General features: G+C 29.5%; 1 protein-coding gene across 1 annotated transcript; it reads right to left on the minus strand.

The window, feature by feature from the left end:
* Positions 1-413: 413 nt before the first annotated feature.
* LOC137809403 (uncharacterized) lies at positions 414-926 on the minus strand. Its single transcript, XM_068610522.1, has one exon. It carries the CDS (start codon positions 924-926, stop codon positions 414-416), a length of 513 nt encoding a protein of 170 aa, XP_068466623.1.
* Between the last annotated feature and the right edge of the window lie 19205 nt (positions 927-20131).

The raw sequence follows: 20131 nt of genomic DNA on the forward strand, positions 1-20131 counted from the left end.
TGCAGATCTTTTTGCCGATATTCTTTACGTTGGTTTGGAATCGTGGTCCTCCCTTGTTCCTGTTCATCAGAAGGTGTCTTCTGAGAAGGTTTATGTTGAGGCCCAGGAACACGACCCTGGTCATGGATCACTCGACATTGAGCAAGCTCGTGCCCAATCATCTTACAATGAGAGCAAAATGGAGGGAGCCATTCATATTCCACACCAGCTACAAAAGCAAAGTCTGGACGTTCAACCAAGAGATGATCAGGAAGAGGGGACAACATATCAATATCCACCAGCACTCTAGCAAACATACCCCTATTCTTTCTCATAGTATGCTCATCCAAAGACAAAGGAGTACCAAGGCCTCTGACGATGGAAAATATTGTCCTTGGTTTCCAATACTCCAAAGGCAAATGGTAAATTCTAACCTAGGTCTGAGCTTTGGTACTCCTCATGGTAGCTGGGACAAAGTCTTTTGTCCAGGCAAACAGTCTCAATAAACCAGGAGATAACTTCAGGGAACCCATCCCGAGAGCCCATCGCATGTCCTCTATAGAAGCGAACTCAAACTCATAGAAACCCTTTCCAAAAGGAATTGCTTTCCATGGTCCAAGAGTTTTCCACACCAGCTGCAACTTTTTAGTTAAATCCAGGTGTGTGAGAGGTTTATCCCCCTTAGATAGAATAACCCGACCATGAAGATGGGTTTTGCAATCCTCAAGACCAGCCAAGTAATCTGCCTCATCAATCCGGACAGCAATCATGTCACCCTTAATACAAGGGGTAGGGAGCTGGGACAAAGGAATGTCACATGTATTTCCCAAAGCCTGAGCAAAAGTCTTCCTTTGACCGGACATAAAATATACTTTATTATCAGGACATACTTTTCGATCCATCAAACAAGTCCATGGAATGAGGAAACCCGCAGAGCCCTCCGCCATTTTAAAAGGCTAACAAGTTGCCGCCAAGAACTTCCGCAAGACACACGGAATAGCGACCGCCTTCGCTGTCGCGCGAGCCACCACCTCTGCAGTCACCGCCGTCGGCCGCACCGGACGCCTCGCACCAGCCCAACAACCACCGCACTCCGTCGACGTCGTCGCGCAAACGCCTCTGCTGCACAGGACCCGCACCACGTCGTCTTCTACAGCTCTCGCACCACCAGCGAGCCACTGTGTCTCCCACTGTAGCACCGCCGCACCTCCAGTTCCGCTGCCGCCAGGAAACCCTAAAACCCCCAAATCTTCAATTTAGGTTTTGAGTTTCGTAAATTTACGTTCCTGTGTTCAGAAATTGATCCCCACAAGCAATCGCAGCAAGAATACCCACTGTTAATGCATCATCGACACCAGAAATCGGTGAAATTTCCTAACTGCTTCTGCAAAAGATTAACGAGGCAGAAGAAGAACAGTTGGCGATACTCTCTCCAATCTCGTTCCCGATTTTTTTTACTATTATTACTTTTATTAATGGTATATTTACTCTCCAAAAATATAATTCATTGTGTTTATTGAATTATAATATAGTTAGAGTGAATTAATACTTTTGTCCACATAGTCATTTATCTCTAACATTGAATTTAGATAAAATTCAAAATTATTGATATTATTTTATTTTATTTTAATTATTTTTTTTAAAAAATATTTTGTTTAAAGGAGATAGTTCAAGTTTATTCATTTTTTTGATAAATTACTTTAACAGTCATCAAATATGAAATAAATTATTTAAATATTAAAAAATTATTAATATTCATAATTTTTAGTCGATTTTTCTAATATTATTTTTCAATCAAAATTAATTAAGATTAACATGATAAAGTTTTTTCACTTTTTATTTTGTTCACGTTGACAATAACTAAAAAAAACAAGAAAAATAGTATAGATTTTTTAGAGATATAAAAAAAAATCACGCAAAATTGCTCTTAACGGAGGTTTAGTTTCAAAGATAAAATGGTAATATGGTACGCAAAATTAAATGGTTGACATAATTTGAGTGGACTAATTCAACCTAATTTACTTAGATATCATTAAGAATATTTTATTGAGATTGTTGACTAGAGTTTTTTTATCTGATTTTCAATGGATTTCAATTGAAAAATTATTCTATTTTTAACATTAGTCGAAAATAATCCTAGTAATGTTTGGTGAAAGTATTCCTAGTTAATATTAAAAAAATTCTAACAAACTATTAATAAAAAAAATAATATTGGTGTTGATGATAAAAAATAATTATTTTAGACATAAAAAATAACAACAGCAAACATCAATAGAAAAAATCTAGTTCATATTTATATTATAAAAAAAATAACCTTCATAATATTGACTGAGAAAACTTGGACTAATTTCAAACACAAAAGATAGATTTATCCTAATAAATTAAATAAAAAAATTCTTATCAAAATCAATAAAAAAAATATTAATCCACGTCAATTGAAAAGTAATCATTCTATTAATATTTTGTTATTAGTCAAATTGGCCATACCCTACTCAAAATTAATGAGAACTAAATTCGAGTTGAAAAAAAAAAATATGAAGACTATTGAGCTAAGAAAAGAATATGAAGACAAAAGAGTTTGAGAATATCAAAAATTCAAATACTTATTTTTTTTAATAGAATTTGAAATTATCTCATTTTAAATAATCCAATTATTCTTATAAAATCTTAAAATTTTAGTTTCTTCTCAAGTTATTTAACCAAACAACATATTTTTCCAGAAAACTCTTTAAACACTCATTCCACATTTTTTTTCTACCTTAATTGAGTCGCTATTTGAAAAGTTTCAAACTCCATAATTAGTTACTCTTCCTTCTAGCTTTGTGAGTGTAGTGGGTTGTCATAAGTCAAATATCAAATTAATTTTAAAAAAATATTAAATTCATTAACTGACCAGTATTTTAGGGCAGGTACAATGTATAAACTAAATATTTAATTTATATAGATAAAATTTATCATAAATATTTTTAATATATCTTATATTATAATTTAAAATATATAAAAAATAACTATTTGAACGCATAACTTATGTTTATGATTTATGATAAATAATTTAATTAAGAAATTATTAAATAAAAAATAATTTAAAAAATTATAAATAATTAGTTATTATTGACTAAATTAAATAATATTTAGAAATTAATAAAATTATTAGTATCTAAAGTAGTCTCTATTATTAATAAAAATTGTAAGCTATAATTTCTAAATTGTTAACTCATTATTATCAATGTTTTAACTACCAACTTTAGAATATAAAATAGTTGATAAATAAAATTTTAGTACTTAATTAGATATCAATTTAAAAATTAATTTAAAATTTTTATTAATAATATAAATTTCTTTAGATACTAATAATTTTACTAGTCTTTAAAATAATATCTAAGTTATATTCAATATAGTGATTAATTATTTTTTATATTTAAAATTAATTTTTATTTAATGATTTTTTTATAAGTGATATTTTAATTATTAATAAATAGATAAATATAAAAAATAATTTTATAAAAACTAAAAAATCATTACAATTCCTAAAATATTATGGTTGAAAAAAATCCAAGAAATGTCCTTATCCAATATACTTATTTTAATCTATATATCTTCTCCTTATGTTTATCATAAATTTTAAATTTTATATAATTCAATCAAATAAATATTTGTCTTGTATATTGCTCAAGTTAAAATTCTAGTAATTATTTTAAAATTATGTGTTCATTTAAATATTATTAAAGGTATAATCACATTTTTTTAAATAGATAAACAATAAAAAGTCATTTCTAATAATAAGGGGCGTAAATGGTATGCTAAGGTTATAAGAGAATATATAGCAAAAACAAGTTCCAATAATTGTTTTGAAAATTTTGATTTGTGTCTTAATTGTTAATTAATTTATACTAGTATTCTTACTCCAAGAAGGAGCATTATTCGTGTCCAACTCATTTTTTTTAAGACTTTTTTTTTCCCTAATGTTAGATGCTTTATTTTTTATTCTATATTAAGAAATAAAATGATTATTTAAAATAATTATTTAATATTCAATATTCAAAACCCACATGAAAATAAAATTTCAAAAAGAGTACCATCTATGTCTTTTGTAAACAAAAAATAGAAATTGAAACTATCAATTTAATTGTCTATCTATATATACGCATACAACTAATATTCCATCCAATCTATACACAACCTCCATACTTACATGTTTAGAGATTAAATATGTAAGAAACAGAAGAATAATTAGTAATAGTGATGACTATTTTACGGTAAATGTATCGTGTCAAAAGTAATAAACTTATCACTGAGGACAGATATCGAAACCATAAGGAACAATTGAGTTCTCAAGTACCATATTCACTAAATAGAAAATAGTAAGTAAAAATTTGTTGGATGTTTGTTGTGTATGAGATTGCAAGAATGTAAATAAAGCAAAGTAAAAAGTTGTTTGATTCAACAGAAAAATTGGGATTGTGGTTCATCCTTCTTATTCTTTTGTATTTTGAAAAACATGTAATATTCTATCTTTGATTGATATTGATCGCCATATAAAATTCATTTATATTGATCCCTCGCATATAAAATTATTAAGACAATCTTCTAAATATCGATTCCTCACATATTTATAAAAACTCCTTATCGTTACAAACAAATGTTGATGGAAATTAACATTTCAAATTTATTCCTAACATTCAAATATGTTAAGCATTATCATTTAAATCAGATGCTTAGAAGTATTTTTCAGTCAAATCTAAGGATCAAAAGCGTTAAAAATAAATTGACAATACCAATCATCAATCAAGAACAAAATATTATGTTTAAATATTACCTCAATTCATAAGAGTCTGAATAGATTACTCTCAATCTCAAAGGATAAAATTAGTCACTCATGTTGACCATTACAAGCATGGAAAACAAGAAAAGAAAATCCAGGAGTTTTCTCCTTGACAACTGTCTCCTTTAGGGTTTTCTATCTCCTTCTATTCTCCCAACGTTATGTCTCACGCCTCATATTTAACCTAATTGAGCTTGGGCTAAGTGACTTCTCATATAGGTGAGCTACAACTTGCTTGGGCGAGTTGGACGAGAAAAAGTCCAGCTTCTCTGAAGTGATCTCGCATGAGCGAGATTGGGACTCGCTTGGGTCAGTTCCTCTAGAGTGATTTAACTTAGACGAGTTAGGACGAGTTTTGAACTTTCCCTCTTAATCTTGTCTATTCTCCTTTAGCCCTTTCATCTCCATTTCTCCCTAAAATCCTAAAATTAACACAAATTTGAGAATAAATAATTCTTATTCATATTATAATCACAAAATATGTAAAAAAATTTAAATTCATAAATTAAGGGTTAAATTATAGTTATTTTATCAATAAATATCCATAAGTGTGTGCCTTTTAATATGAAATATTATTGAAATATGATTTTTATCAAATAGTAAAATTAATAAACTTCTCAGGAAGAGGTGGTGCTTACCTTGATAACAGGTCGATCATCCTTCTCTCTCCATGCTCCATTACTAGTTGAGACTAGGTGGAACACTCAGTCTTCCTTTCCTTCTGACTGTATTTCCTTTAAGGCCCCTGCCAAACGATCTTTCCACTACCAAAAAACAATAACCATTTTTCCATAATAACACTTCTCAGCTGCAGAAAATGGTCGAAAGCCAACAACATTCTTATATCATGTGCACAAAGAGAAAACCACATAATGGTTTAAATATGTAATATATATATATATATATATATCAATTATGTATTATAAAAAATATAAGTTGTGTGTAGCACATTAAACTAAAATACATATAAACTAACATATTAACTAAAGTTTAATTGGCTGAAGACTCAAGAGAAACCAATGATATAGGATAATGCCAAAACCATAACAATGATAGCAGTTGCAATAATACACATACTTACAAATGAAAATTTGAGAACTTCTGCAGTGCAATAACACTATATCATCACTGTACCAGTTGTTTAACACCATATGAACAAATTATCCATTTAAGGAAACTTTCAACAAAATATGGTAGGAAGGTAAAGAATTTGTCATGTAAATACATCATTGTGGCAAATAGTACATCATTGTGAGCCACCATTTGCAAATTAGCTATGGTAGTAGGTTAAAAATCCACCACACAATTATAGCAATGGCGCTACACCACTGCCATTACCAACAATGAATATCAAAATAATCAATTAAACTATTTGATATTTTTAGCTCATGAACATTATTAAAAAATAATTATTTATCTACATTCTATCTTCTACCCAAAAGGAAAACAGGAATATAAAGATACTCACAATGAAAAAATATAAAATTAAAGGAACAAATCCAGCAAATATTCAGAGTTTTGAGAAATGCAAAAATAGTGGGCAAGTTCTGTAACAGCGTAAACAAAAAAAAAAAAATAAAGAAGAAAAAGCCAAACCCCTGCCCCCACACACACACGAAACTTCTTTCTCTTTCTCTCTCCATCTCTCCCTTCTACCTTCTCTCTAAATTTCTCACTCTATACCTCATCTATTTTAGAATCTAATCATATCACTCTATAGCAGAAGAGTTAAGGAACATTTCTACCCGATCAGATTTTCAAACAGAGTAAGTTCATTTTTACTCTAAATATCCTTTGTTCTCTGTTTTTCCTTAGGATTTAGTCATCAATCTTGGTGGGGTCAGTTGAGAAGTTTAATCCTCTCAACTTATTCTACTATATACTGAAATTTTGTTATGTTTGGATAATTTGCATTAGGCCCGTAAATCTTGAAGCTTATCCGAACGGTGGGGAATAAAATTCTAAAAGTTGCTTGGAAAGCAAGCAATTGAGGTAAGGGAAGCTAAATTTAATTTTTAATAGCACCCTAGGATAGAAGATCTGAATGCGGAAGGGACGTGGTCCCAATATTCAATTTCTCTTGCAGGGATGTTGTTTGTTTATATATTATTTAAATTTGTAAAAATATTAGATTTTGATGGTTTAATATTTAAGGTGTTGTTTTCTTATGTTAATTACGCTTTTGAATGTTGTGGATCTTGTTTGGAATGATATTGTATGATGAATAATCTGGAATTGAATTCATACATTTGGGATAATGTATGGACTGATGTTAGCTGTGTATTAAGTATTGATGTCAGGATAATGTATGGACTGATGTTTGCTGTGTATTAAGTATTAATGCCTATGTGGTAACAGAGATCTCCGAGCTTCACTGATGATCTAAGTCACATAGACTAAGATATCAGGTGGTGAGAAGCTGATGGGGGAGTCCATGCACACCGTGACATATGAGATGCACGGCTTGGGTTGTATTGAACTTACCCTGATCCTTTCTGTTGGATTCGCTGGTAATCTTTGGATCAGGTGTTAGTCTCTGGTAGGACTTACTTAATACGGGTCTTCCGGAAGACGTTGTTTGTTGAATATTCTGGATGTGTAGATCCATGTGAGATCTATGTAATTGTTTATTGTTGAGATTTGAAGAAAATTGAATAATTTGATAAATTGATCATGTAATTTGGTTTTCTCTTTGGATTTAAGTGTGTATATTATAAAATTATATTTTTAGTCGCTTACCCTTGCTTTTCTTGCTGTGTTTGAACTGCGATGACTGTACTATGTACACGAGCAGATGACCATACAAGTGCATGAGAACCTTAGAGGTTACAGAGTTTTATTTTGAGTTGTGGATATGTAAATATTTGTATTTCTATAAATCCTAATCATGTATTAGGAATATTTTGAAAAACTGTAAGCTTGTATAGAATTATGTAGAACCGGTATTGTAATAGTTAGGGGTGTTACAAGTTCTGATGAAGATTCATATAAGTATTTCTATCTAACCCCTTTGATAGTTAAATAATTTATTTCTTTTTCTCGCATTTCATTTGTAAAAAAAATGATTGAGTATTTCTCTATTTTCATTTGTTGGACGATCATATACGTGCATTTCAGAGACAACAATTAAAAGATTCACAAATACATGACATAAACTAGAGACGAACTGAAAAGACTGGAGGCACCACGAAATGCACTGTAGTTCCCAAAACTAAAATGCACCACAATCTGGAACAAAAATGCTTGCACCACTTGAAAATAGTTTGTTTATAAAAACAAACAACACACTAACAATTAGTCACAAAAGTTATAATCAATTTTGAAAAATCAAATAGACACTTTTGAGATAAGGAGATCATAAGAGAAATTATGGATTAAGAGATGAAGAAATTACATGAGATAAAGAAATTATAACGAAAAGTTCCTATGCAAACTCAAATGCAAGTAGTCTTCATAGCTCGCATCCTATATAAACATGAACTGTATGATTTGCCTAAAACCACACTATATGTGAACTTGAAGTTTGTAAAAAAATTTGGTTCCGCCCTTCCTTAAATAAAAGTTTAAAATAATAATTCTTTTAATACAATTTATTAAAACACGGTTTTAATAGGGACAAAAAAAATTCAATAAATGCTTACCTTTTACCTTATTGTCAGTTACCAAACTCCTAATAAAATAAAGAATTTTTGTAATGATAACACCACCCATCATTATTATGCTTAATCAACAATGACATTTATATGTCATCGTCGTTTATTTACTTTGTAAAGCTAGATTTTTAAAAGAGAAACACCAAGGGATATAAGAACAGCCTGTTATCATAATGCCTTGTATGAAAGTTGTAGAATAGACAAACAACAACAATAGATATAATGACGGTTCAAATCCATTTTCAATTTTTTTATTAACAATGTTTGTATAACGATATTTTTGTAAATGTGAATGTTCTTACACCTCTTTATAATAGTATTTCCTGTTATAAACAAATTACATGTATAGTTGCTCTATCTTATATATAAATAGAGATTATAATATATCTCTTACTTTATAAATATCTATATCTTTCCCGTAATTTTTTATGTATCTACTTAGAATTTTTGACGCAAAAAATTATGTAAATTCTTGTTATTTTATCCTAATTTAATTGCGATATTATTTGATTATTCGAATATCAGTAGTCATTACTCCTCTTATGCAAAATTAATGAAGATAACTTACACAATAAATTATTTTATTCTTTTCTCCTGAAACATCACCAAGTTGCACATATAGAAACCATGGAATATAGACTTAGATCTAGACAGACTAGCCAACTTTGAATAAAAAGAATGTAATACTCCCGATAAAAAAATAAAATTATATATAAATCACAAGTGAAACTATTAAAGAGAACCTGCATTTAATATATTCATTTTATAATTTTTTATTTTCAACAAGTATGAGACATTGCATATATTTCATATTCTGTGTTTCTGTTTTAACAATCATATTTTTATTTTCATTTTTCTATTTAATCATTATTTTCAAAGTTGAAAACAATATTAATTATTATTTTTTCAATTATATTAGATTTTAAAAATATTACATTTCTAAAATTATACAAAATAACCTTACAGTATTAAAAACTATAATCCTACATTTAGTTAATTATTTTACCGATTTTGTTCTTGTATCCAATTGAGGAGACATCACACAAGTTTCATATAACAACAAACATAAAAGGACCGTGACCAGACTCAAGTGAAAGCTATAGTTCATATGAGAAATAAGAGCCATAATTTTGAAACTATAAATGAAATTTCAAAATAAATAAAAATTAGTTTAATAGACGTATTGACTTTAAAAGGCATGTTTGTTTATCTTTTAAATATAATCTAGGTATAGAGATTGTGAATCCACCATGATAGAAGGTTTAACATTTGAATATGCTTTAAAAAGTTGGAAAAAGTCTAAAATGCTTTATATATATATATATATATATATATATAAAAGTGGAGCAATTTTACTATATTTTTATTAAAATAAATTTATTTTAAAAAAAATTATGAAGTAAAAGCAATTATATCAATGTAACAAAATTTTAATATAAAAAGTTATGTAACGGTGTATGATTTTTATCATATGAAATTATGTCATATTTTTTTATAAAAACTTTCATAGACATTACTATTCAACCATCTTAACTAGACTGACATCTCAAATAACAATAATCATATGTAATCACATAAAAAAATATTATTAAAAAAAAATTAAAAATATAGAAGAACTAGACTAAAACTCATATGCTAACAAAAACTATACCTATTTATAAAAAATTATATGAAATTATGTCATAATAATATAATTTAAATTTATAGTATTGACAATGAATTCACGTAATTTGGAACCATTTTGGTTAATAAAAAAAATTGATTAAATAAATTTGTATCATTATGTCATATTAATATTTATTTTATTTTATTTAAATACATGTTTTGAATAAAAATATTAATATATAAAATATTAATTAATATAAATAGTAGATAAATTTTATATTAATAGTAATAATTAATTAATATTATTAATAATAATTTTAATATTAATAGTAATTAAAATAATATTATTAATAGTATTGATAATAATTATCAATAATAATATTAATATTATTAATAATAAAATTAATATTATTAATAATAAAATTAATAATAATAATAATAATAATAAATATTATTATTATTATTATTTATAATAATAATAATAGTAATAAATATTATTATTATTATTATTTATAATAATAATAATAGTAATAATAATTACAATACTAATAATATAATAAGAATAACAAAAATTGTAATATAATAATTAAATAGTCTTGGCCTAATTGTTACCGTATGGACTTGGGTTCAAATTCCTAATAAATAATAATAAACAGTACTTGTAATTGAAAATAATAGTAATGATAATTTTTTTGAAATATTAATAATAATTAATAATATTATTAATTTTCGACGGTATCAGTCAATAATACCTGTTTTTTTAAGTGATTATGGTAACTCAGTTGCAGTATGTATGTATTGCAGCTTTTGAAGTTTTATTTATGAAAATTATAGTAGTAGTGATACATGAACTGTTAGTTTGTTGTTTTGCTTTGATTTATCATCCATGTTTAATAATTTTAATTAATAAAGTTTTCTAAATGCACAATAATAATTTCTTGTTTAGACAGTCATATAAAAAAGTTTAATGATATCCAAATATGAAACAGTATAATACTAAAGAACCTTTTTTCTAAAACAAATTTTTACATAAAATTTACTTATCAAATAAAAAATCAAGATATTATATAATTTATTACTGTTTAATACATAATTTTAATTCATTTAAGTTATAATTAAATATAGTTATTTACATAAAATTTATCTACTATTTACTTTAACTTATATTATATAAATATTATAAAGATATTACATATCAATTCAAACTTAATTATCCTAAAGTTGTATTACCTATATACAACTATATTTATAAAAAAAATCAAAATAAAAATTATTTTAAATTATCATGACATCTCAACACAAAATCGTGTCAATTACATGACATTACTAAAGTCATATCATAATTATATGAGATAGCAAAAATCGTATCATAATTATATGATTTCTTCATATAAAAATTGTCATTGATACGATTAAACCTAATTAATATATATTTTGAATAAAATAATATCATTTCAGTAAATAAAATTACCATACTTTAGTTAAAAAAACTCTAAATAATCAATATGTACACGCGACCTTGTATGTTGTATTCACACACATTTTCATGTGGTGCTTTCACTTTTATTTTAAAGTTTAATGCACACTTTACAATTGACCTAGGCCAGCTGGTGTTTACCCATCATCTTGGTTGTTGTAATAGAATCATGCTATCTTCCAAATAACATCCCACTGCAAAAGTAAAGACCTAAACTTTTACTCAAACAGCAAAAAAAATTCTAAAAATATGACAATGACAACACTTTGACTCGTACTACATATATGATAATTAAAAACATAAACACCTTTCTCTTGTTAACTAGATAATTAAAGATTTAACTTGTCTAGTGGGAAATTCGTCTAAAGCTTCAATGAAGAATGATATGTTGGACTTCAACGTGATTAAGTTTTTCGGTATTAAGACTCGTAGTGGTAAAGTTCTTCGTCCTCTTCCTATTAGATGGGAATTTCCTTCACCAGGCTGGGTCAAAATTAATACTGATGGGGCTGCTACGGGTATCCTGGTCTTGCTACTTGTGGAGGTATTTTTCGTGGGAGTATGGGAGAATTTATTGGTGCTTTTTCAGCGTTTCTTGAAGTTCAAACTGCTTTGGTTGCTGAGTTTTATGGAGTTATACATGCTATGGAGGAAGCTCAAAAAATGGGACTTACTAATGTCTGGCTTGAATGTGATTTTGCGTTGGTTTGTGCTGCGTTTACTGCTAGGACTAATGTTCCGTGGATGCTTCAGAATCGATGGAATACTTGTCTTAATTTTTGTGGGACAATCAGGTTTAGGGTAACTCATATTTTTCGTGAAGGGAATGCGTGTACTGATAAGTTGACTAATTTAGGATTTATTCATAGAGAATCTTTTCATTGGTATAATAGACTCCCAGCTAGTCTGTTCTTAGAATTCTTTATGAATAGGTATAATCTACCTATGTATCGTTTGTGTTAACATATGGGTTTTGGTCTAGTCCCCCCATATTTTTGTATTTTCTTTCTTTTTTCTTTTCTTAATAATATTTTTTTTTTCATGTGATGGCAGATGATTGTTGTTACTTAAGGTGTCAGCTTAGCTGAGATGTCAAGTTGTATAGTGATGCCTAACACGAAAACTTTATAAAAAAAAAAAAAAACTAGTAAAATAACATATGTAAAATTTTAAATTTTTACTCTGAAATGTTGTTTAGTATTTTGGGTGCATATATGTATATGTGGGTGTAATGTTTTATAGTAATAGAAGACAAAAGTAGTAAGTTATAGATAAAGTGAAACTATAATTGAAAGTATTAGGCACCTTGAAAAGTAGTAAATAGAAAAGAAAAGGAAGGCATGAGCATGACTTGTTCAAAGCAAGTACTATCTAGATTCCTTTTGGGTACCCCAATTAATGCTTGAATTTCAAGATCATAAAAGCAACCGTGTTCGGTGTTGTTGATTGTACCCTGAGGCCTCGAACACGAAGCACAGACCCATTCAAATCCAAAAAGAACACAGCGTTGAGCTTGTGCCTTAAATTTTTAGCTCAATGCCTTAAGCTAACCACTTACTTCTACCTTTGGAATGAGTCTTCTCTTCTCAATAAGTTGTAAATAATTTCAGTAAGATAAAAAATCTGGATACGCGCACCATCCCACTCGGTTCACGCGGTCCAAACACATCTTATTTATACCAACGTCGGCACTGCTCACCCTTCACTTACTTTCCATTTCAATCTTCATTTTCCGATCACCGTTTTTTGGAACATATGGCTGCATCACCACCCAGATTGATCCCTGAAAGGGGTCAAGTTCTGAAGAGGATCCTAAAAATGGTGGTTGCTTGTTTCATGTGTGCTCCTGAGTCTTCTTCCGATTCTCATAATCACAAAACCTCTTCTTCTTCAGTCTTTCCGGCGTCACCTCCTTCCCGTCTCTGAACTCATTCCTCGCTTTTCGTGTTAACCTTTGACAACTTGTCAAAAATGGATTCTGGGTCTGTTGGGTTCTGTTGGTTTATTCAAGAACATTGCTCTTCACCTCCTTAACGTTAATTTTGTGTGCGTCTTATGTTGTAACGTTGTAGCGACAACTCAATTTTGTTTAGTTTCATGTAGATTCAGCCCCTCCCCGCTTTGATCCCGGGCCTGCAAAATTTGAAGAAAAAAATTTACTTTTGAATGTGAAAGTCTTTCTTATCGGTCGGAAATGCTGATTTGATCCGAAGATTTTAAATGTACTTTATATTTGTGTTATGGGAGTATTCGAGATCGCGTCTCGACATCTCCACAACAGCTCCCAACACAGCATAATTATAAATATAACTTAATTACGTAATTAATAAACACAACATGATAATTATTCATAAATCATGATTAAGACAACACTAGAACTATTTGCACTACTATGCTCATTCATATATAGAGAAATCTAACAAATTAATATAAATAGATAAACACATATGTAATTGATCTTACACTCTCCAATTAAATTGAGAATTGACTTGAATTCGTAAGAGTACAATTGCAGGTAACTTTACCAAGATCGAAAACCAAGGACAAATCAAGAGTTGAAGATTGAAACAAGAGCCAATATCAAGTTATAAGTATAAAAGACATCACAGCAAGAAAATTTAGGTGCCCACTGTGAGGCCAAAAAAAAGTTCTAGTGAAAAAGTCACATGGTAACCACAAGAAACATGACGGGTAATGCATTCTAAAGGAAATCAAGAACCATCATGCTGATCTAGTGACAATGATGGTAAAACTTAGAAAGGAGCTAGAATCACTAAAGAGAAAAAATGCATAAGAGATAGATTCTTTGAGAATGGGAAACATGTGGATGAGACAAAAACCTGTGAGCAATGGGACGATTTTGCTACCCACTGAAACATCTTCAGACCCAATAGGTTCCAATCTAAATACTTAATAGAGAACACATGAGATTAATAGGCTCCCACCACGTGTACACTAAAGTGTTTGCTTCAATGAATACCTTTGAAACATCATCACATCGATACCCCCTTCATAGAAGCCATAATGGAAGCCTCTCTTCCAAGCAAATGCAAAAGCCTTATGTTAGACAAGTATGATGGCACTACCGACCCCGAGGAGCACATCGACACATATGTTACACAAGTTAGTTTATACACCACCAATGATGCGTTTTTGTGCAAAGTTTTCTCGACCTCTCTAAAAGAGTAGACCTAAGTTTGTTCTCATGTCTCCCATCACACTCGATGGATTGCTTCGACACCTTGGTTGCTAATTTTAGAACACAACTCACAACAAAGCACGCCACATCACATAACATCATTGTACTAGTCAACATAAGGCAAGAAAAAATAGAGTTGCAATGCACATTCATGGAGCGATTCAGGTAGGTCGCCCTCAATCCCGAGGTGGCAATGCACCACATGATCACACTCAAGGCAGGACTACCATTTTTTATAGCCTCTATTTTGTGAAGTCAATTGTGAATTAGAGGAATTACGACAAAGAGCTGGAAAGTTTATGCAACTAAAATAACTAAGGAAATTCCATAACAAAGTGAAAGCACCTGATGATGGCGTCGATAGAAAATCATCGGAGAAGGACAATCACATGTCGTTTCCACCTCTATAAAGACAAAAAGAAGTACCTCAACCTCAGTGCTTCACAAAATACACACTCCTAAATACTGAGTGGGGCACAAGTTCTTGAGGACGCTTTGAACTTTTAATTAATATCAACGTCGAGGAAGACCTATACACCGCCTAATGCCAATCAAATGAAGCACTGCGACTATCATCGCAACTACGTCCACACCATTGAAGAATGCATGGCCCTCAAAGAAAATATAGAGGAGTTGGTACAAGTCGATCACCTTTGTTGATTCGTGAAGAGGAATTATGAAAAGAAGTCTCATTTTAGGGTAATTAACAACCAAGAAGACCAAAACAGGCACCCCGCGCACAGGGAAGCAGTTGTGACCATGACCAAGGCACGCCTTTGAGAGGCGTCATCAACATAATATTAAGCATATTCATAGAAGGTGAGACGAAAAATTCTTCCCAAAAGGGACACCTACGAACAATTACATCTATCAACGCCACAGCCAGGAAAACCAGGAGAAACATGCTTCAATGACAATGACTTTCAGGCCATTGACCCCAACCATGATGATCCCATGATCATCACGATCGAATTCACCAACTTCATAGTAATGAAGACATTAGTAGACCAGAGGAGCTTGGTGGACATCCTATATTGGAAAACCTTCCAAAAGTTGGGACTGTCAAGGATGCCATCATACCTTATGACGAGTAAACCGTTGGCTTCTTGGGAGAGCGTGTGGATACCCGAAGATACATCAACTTATACATCAAATTTGGTGAGGGGAGTAGAAAGTACAAGATAGTAAAGGTTAGGCACATCAGTTTTTACGTTAACACTTCATACAACATCCTCTTTAGCTGACCTTCGCTCAACAAGCTTAGAGCCATAGTGTCAACCCCTTACTTTGTCATGAAATTCCCATATGAAACTAAAGACATTGTGACTTTGCACATCGATCAAAAGGTGGCATAAGAGTGTTATGTAGCAAGTTTGAAAATTATGCTTAAAATACCCTGTCAAACGAAAGGTCAATCGGTTGGAAGATTCAAATGGTTGCCATGACCCATCTTGATCCCTAGCTCAATGATGACACAAAAAATATAATAAAAGAAAGAGACAACCTCTTGACAGGTAGGACAAAAGGGGCATAACACATGCCTAAGGATGAACTTGCTATAAGAGGATAAATAACTTATGATGAAAGTCCTAATGAAAAATCGGGATCACGAATATGAATAAAGTAAAGGGGGTTTGTGATTGTTCAGGAGGAAAATATAATAGACGTTAAAAAACAATAGAGAAAGCAAGTTGACTCTTAAGTTTATTCACCAGCCTTATTGGTTATCCTAAGATTATCATCCTTCAATTTTCACATAGATATCAAACTTAATCAAACAAGGATCAATTGAAATAAATACAACATTTAATAAGTAAAAGATATAGAGAAGTATTCATAGGATTTACACTGGTTCACTTGACAACTTGGATTACGTTCAATACCCTTAAGTAAACCCACTTAAGAGATTTTCACTAACTAGTTTTAACACCTCTCCAGGACAAGTATTCTTAAATCTCTCCAGGTACAACGAGTTTTAATACCTCTTTAAGAATAAAAAACTTTAACACCTCTTTGGGAACAAGTATTCAACACCTTTCTATGAATGAGTATTCAACACCTCTCCAGAAAAATCAATCCTAATCTCCCCCTAAGATCAAGATCTCTTAAAAATATGAGAAAAAAACTCTATACAAAGATAACAATGAAAGCTCACTGGGTATACTTCATAGAGTCAAGGATTTAAAATGGTTAGCACACAATCCAACTTAATAGACGCTCTACAATAGTAGATACAAATAGTATAAGCACAACTTTTCACACACAATGTATATCACTTTTCAATAGTGTTTATATGTCATTTTCTATACTCTTGTTCGTATTCTTCTATATTCTCTCTTCATCTTCAAGGTCATTATATATCCTTCAGAATATGACTGTTGAAACTTCACGTGTAGTAATTCTTCTCATAGTCGTTAAAGGCTTGAAATATAAACTCTTGAACATTGATTTCTTTCGCGTCTTGAACGTGTGGAACAATTTAAATTGATTCCTTCTATTCTTCAAATGTGTACGTTGAAGCATTAAATCTTCTTAACTCAATCAACTGTTGAAATTTGTCTTGTTGCTTCTTCTTTAGAGCAGTAGACATTCTAATAGGAAACTTTTGCCCTGATGCAATCTATGTGTCTTAAATATATATTTGAACTTTCAAATTGTTTCTTTATCTGTATAAAATCTTAACCTTGAGACTTTGACATTTTTGGACTCGAATCTTCATTTCGCAACACTATTCATTATCTTTCTCGTATTAGACGCTCAATAAGGAATGCTATGTTATGAGTCTTGAATACGTCTATTTCACTTGTTTTCACTTTGAAACATTTCTTTATATGTTTTTCTTCATTCACAATAGCTTGATATTTCTTTAATCTCTCATTGCTAGCTCTTTAGCTTCATCTTTATCTTGTTAGACGCTATATTTGGAAACTTAAGCTTTGGACTACATACACATCTTTGAGTTTCTTCATCAATTTCTTGAAATATTATGAGAATGAAAGATAATAATAATCATAATAATAATAATAAATGAGTATCACTAAAATAGCATCTCTTATATTTCTGAATTATCTTAACCTTCTAATTTCAATTATAAATGCATTTTCAAATGATTTCCAAGACAATAAAAAATTTATACGTTTAGATATAATCAAAATTCAAATTGGATATATTTTTACAATATATTTTTCAGAAAAACTCTTTAATTCATTAAATCAACGTGCCTCTGTTTTTTTTATAAAAAAAAATTCCAATAATACATTGTTCATTTTGAAACTTTTTAATATAGTCTTAAATATAATCCTTAAGACATAGTTGAACTCTGAAGCAATTTATAATCAATATAGAAAGTGTATTCCATTCATAAATCATTAATTATATAATATTTGGAGTTTTATCTGATTTTCTTTCACAAACACAAAAACTTTTCAAACTCGTTGAATCAATTACTTATTTGAAAAGTTTGGTTTATATGAATTAAGATCATCAAATAAGGTTCAAAAGCATTTAAGCAGTGTCAGAAAGTATTCTAAGAATGTAAAAATCAAGTATAGACACTCCCTGATACGTTAAATTATTTAATGAGTAGAAGACGAGTGATCATCTATTATGTAAAGACGAGTGATAGTATGACCATAGACACGGTTTCCTGAAGCTTTCATTGAGCTTTGGGAACATCTAACTTGATGTGCCTTTAGGGACATTTATGTAACCTTTTATTGTCATATCATTTAGCGTGTTGATTTTCCAGGAACATCTTGATAAATCATCTAGTGTGTCTATGTGTTATAAGACCATTTGAAACTTTATCATTATATGATCATTTGATATATTTAATCATCATAAACCGTCTAATGAGTCTTTATTTGAATCTGCACACTTAGTAGTTTTATTAGAAATCTTAATACACCTTATAGTGTTTTGTTATCGTAAAAACTTATAGACTCTCATATCACGAGACTGTCTAATGGGTGATAGACCGTCTAACGGCTACTGGATCGTCTAACGTCTTAACAAATTCAACTCTTCCTTCTTGTGTATTCTACTTATTTTCACAAATATTTTTCAAGTTCATTAAGTAAAAATGTTTTTACTTGGTTTACAACATTGACCCGTAATTCAATTGTAAATTGGAATCAATTAGAAATAAATTTTCATGAACAATTATTTAGGGAATAGACTATGGTAATTCTCATTGATTTAAGGCATACTAAAAGGTATCATAATGAATACTAAAAAAAAAATTAAATAAAAATCAATTTTAGAGACAAAAAATAATTTGTTATATTGACAAAATTAGATATTATTTTAGACACTAAAAAAAATATTGGTATCTAAATTAGTTTATATTATTGATAAATAGTTTCTAAATTGGTATCTAATTAGCTATCGAGATTTTAGCTACCAATTATAATTTTTTAGTCTCTAAAATAGTATATAATTTTGTTTAATTATTTTTTATTTGTAAAATTGGTTTTTATAGTATATATGATTATCTGAATCGATATAGGAAAATGAAAGCAGATGTTATACACATATATTTGATCATGAATTGATCATAATGGACTCCTCTTGATTGTAGTTTTCAATAAGAAAATAAAGTTAGTAAAGCAACCTGTAAGAGATATGACTCAATTGGAAGATAAGGTTAAGCGAATTGAACAAGTTGCTTTCGAGAAAGATAAATTTAAAATATTCAAAAAGCATACGTAAGAAAACAAAATTCTTTCTTAAATACGGAGCCAAGAGCCAAAGGTTCAATGTGAAAAGAAAACTGATCAATTATTATCTCCTTGAGAAACTAAAAATGAATTAGCGAACATATAGTTTTAATGTCACAAAAATAAATAATATTTTTTACATTTTTCTTAAAGCTAAGAAAATATAATTAATTATTACCATAAACTTCATTTTTCTTAAAGCTAAGTAAATATTTTAAATTTAGTTATTACTATTATGTGTATTGGGTTTGGGACATGGACCTACGACGATAGTTACTGTATAGTTATTGTATGTTTCCACCATATAACAACGACCATGTAAAGAACCATCACTAAAGTTATTTATAACTATTATTTTTAATTGTTATTAAAATTATCTTATTTTTAAAGACTTGTCCATCAATGATATTCAAACTATCGTTAAAAGTGTTTTTAACGATTGTTAAAACTTTTTTCTAAATAAAGTTTATTTGAGTTATTTTCTTAAACTATCAAATTTATAATATAAAATCTAATATAACAAAAGAATATATGATGAAATTCATGTTGAATTATTGTTTAGATGACAACACTACAAGTTGAACGGAATGGTGTTTGTCTTACCGCGTATTAGGGTTAAAGATAAAAATATATATAAAACTTAAAATTAATATTTTTAATTTTAAGTTATTCTTTTAC

Source organism: Phaseolus vulgaris, chromosome 2 (assembly GCF_000499845.2).
Source record: "Phaseolus vulgaris cultivar G19833 chromosome 2, P. vulgaris v2.0, whole genome shotgun sequence".
Classification (NCBI taxonomy): domain Eukaryota; kingdom Viridiplantae; phylum Streptophyta; class Magnoliopsida; order Fabales; family Fabaceae; genus Phaseolus; species Phaseolus vulgaris.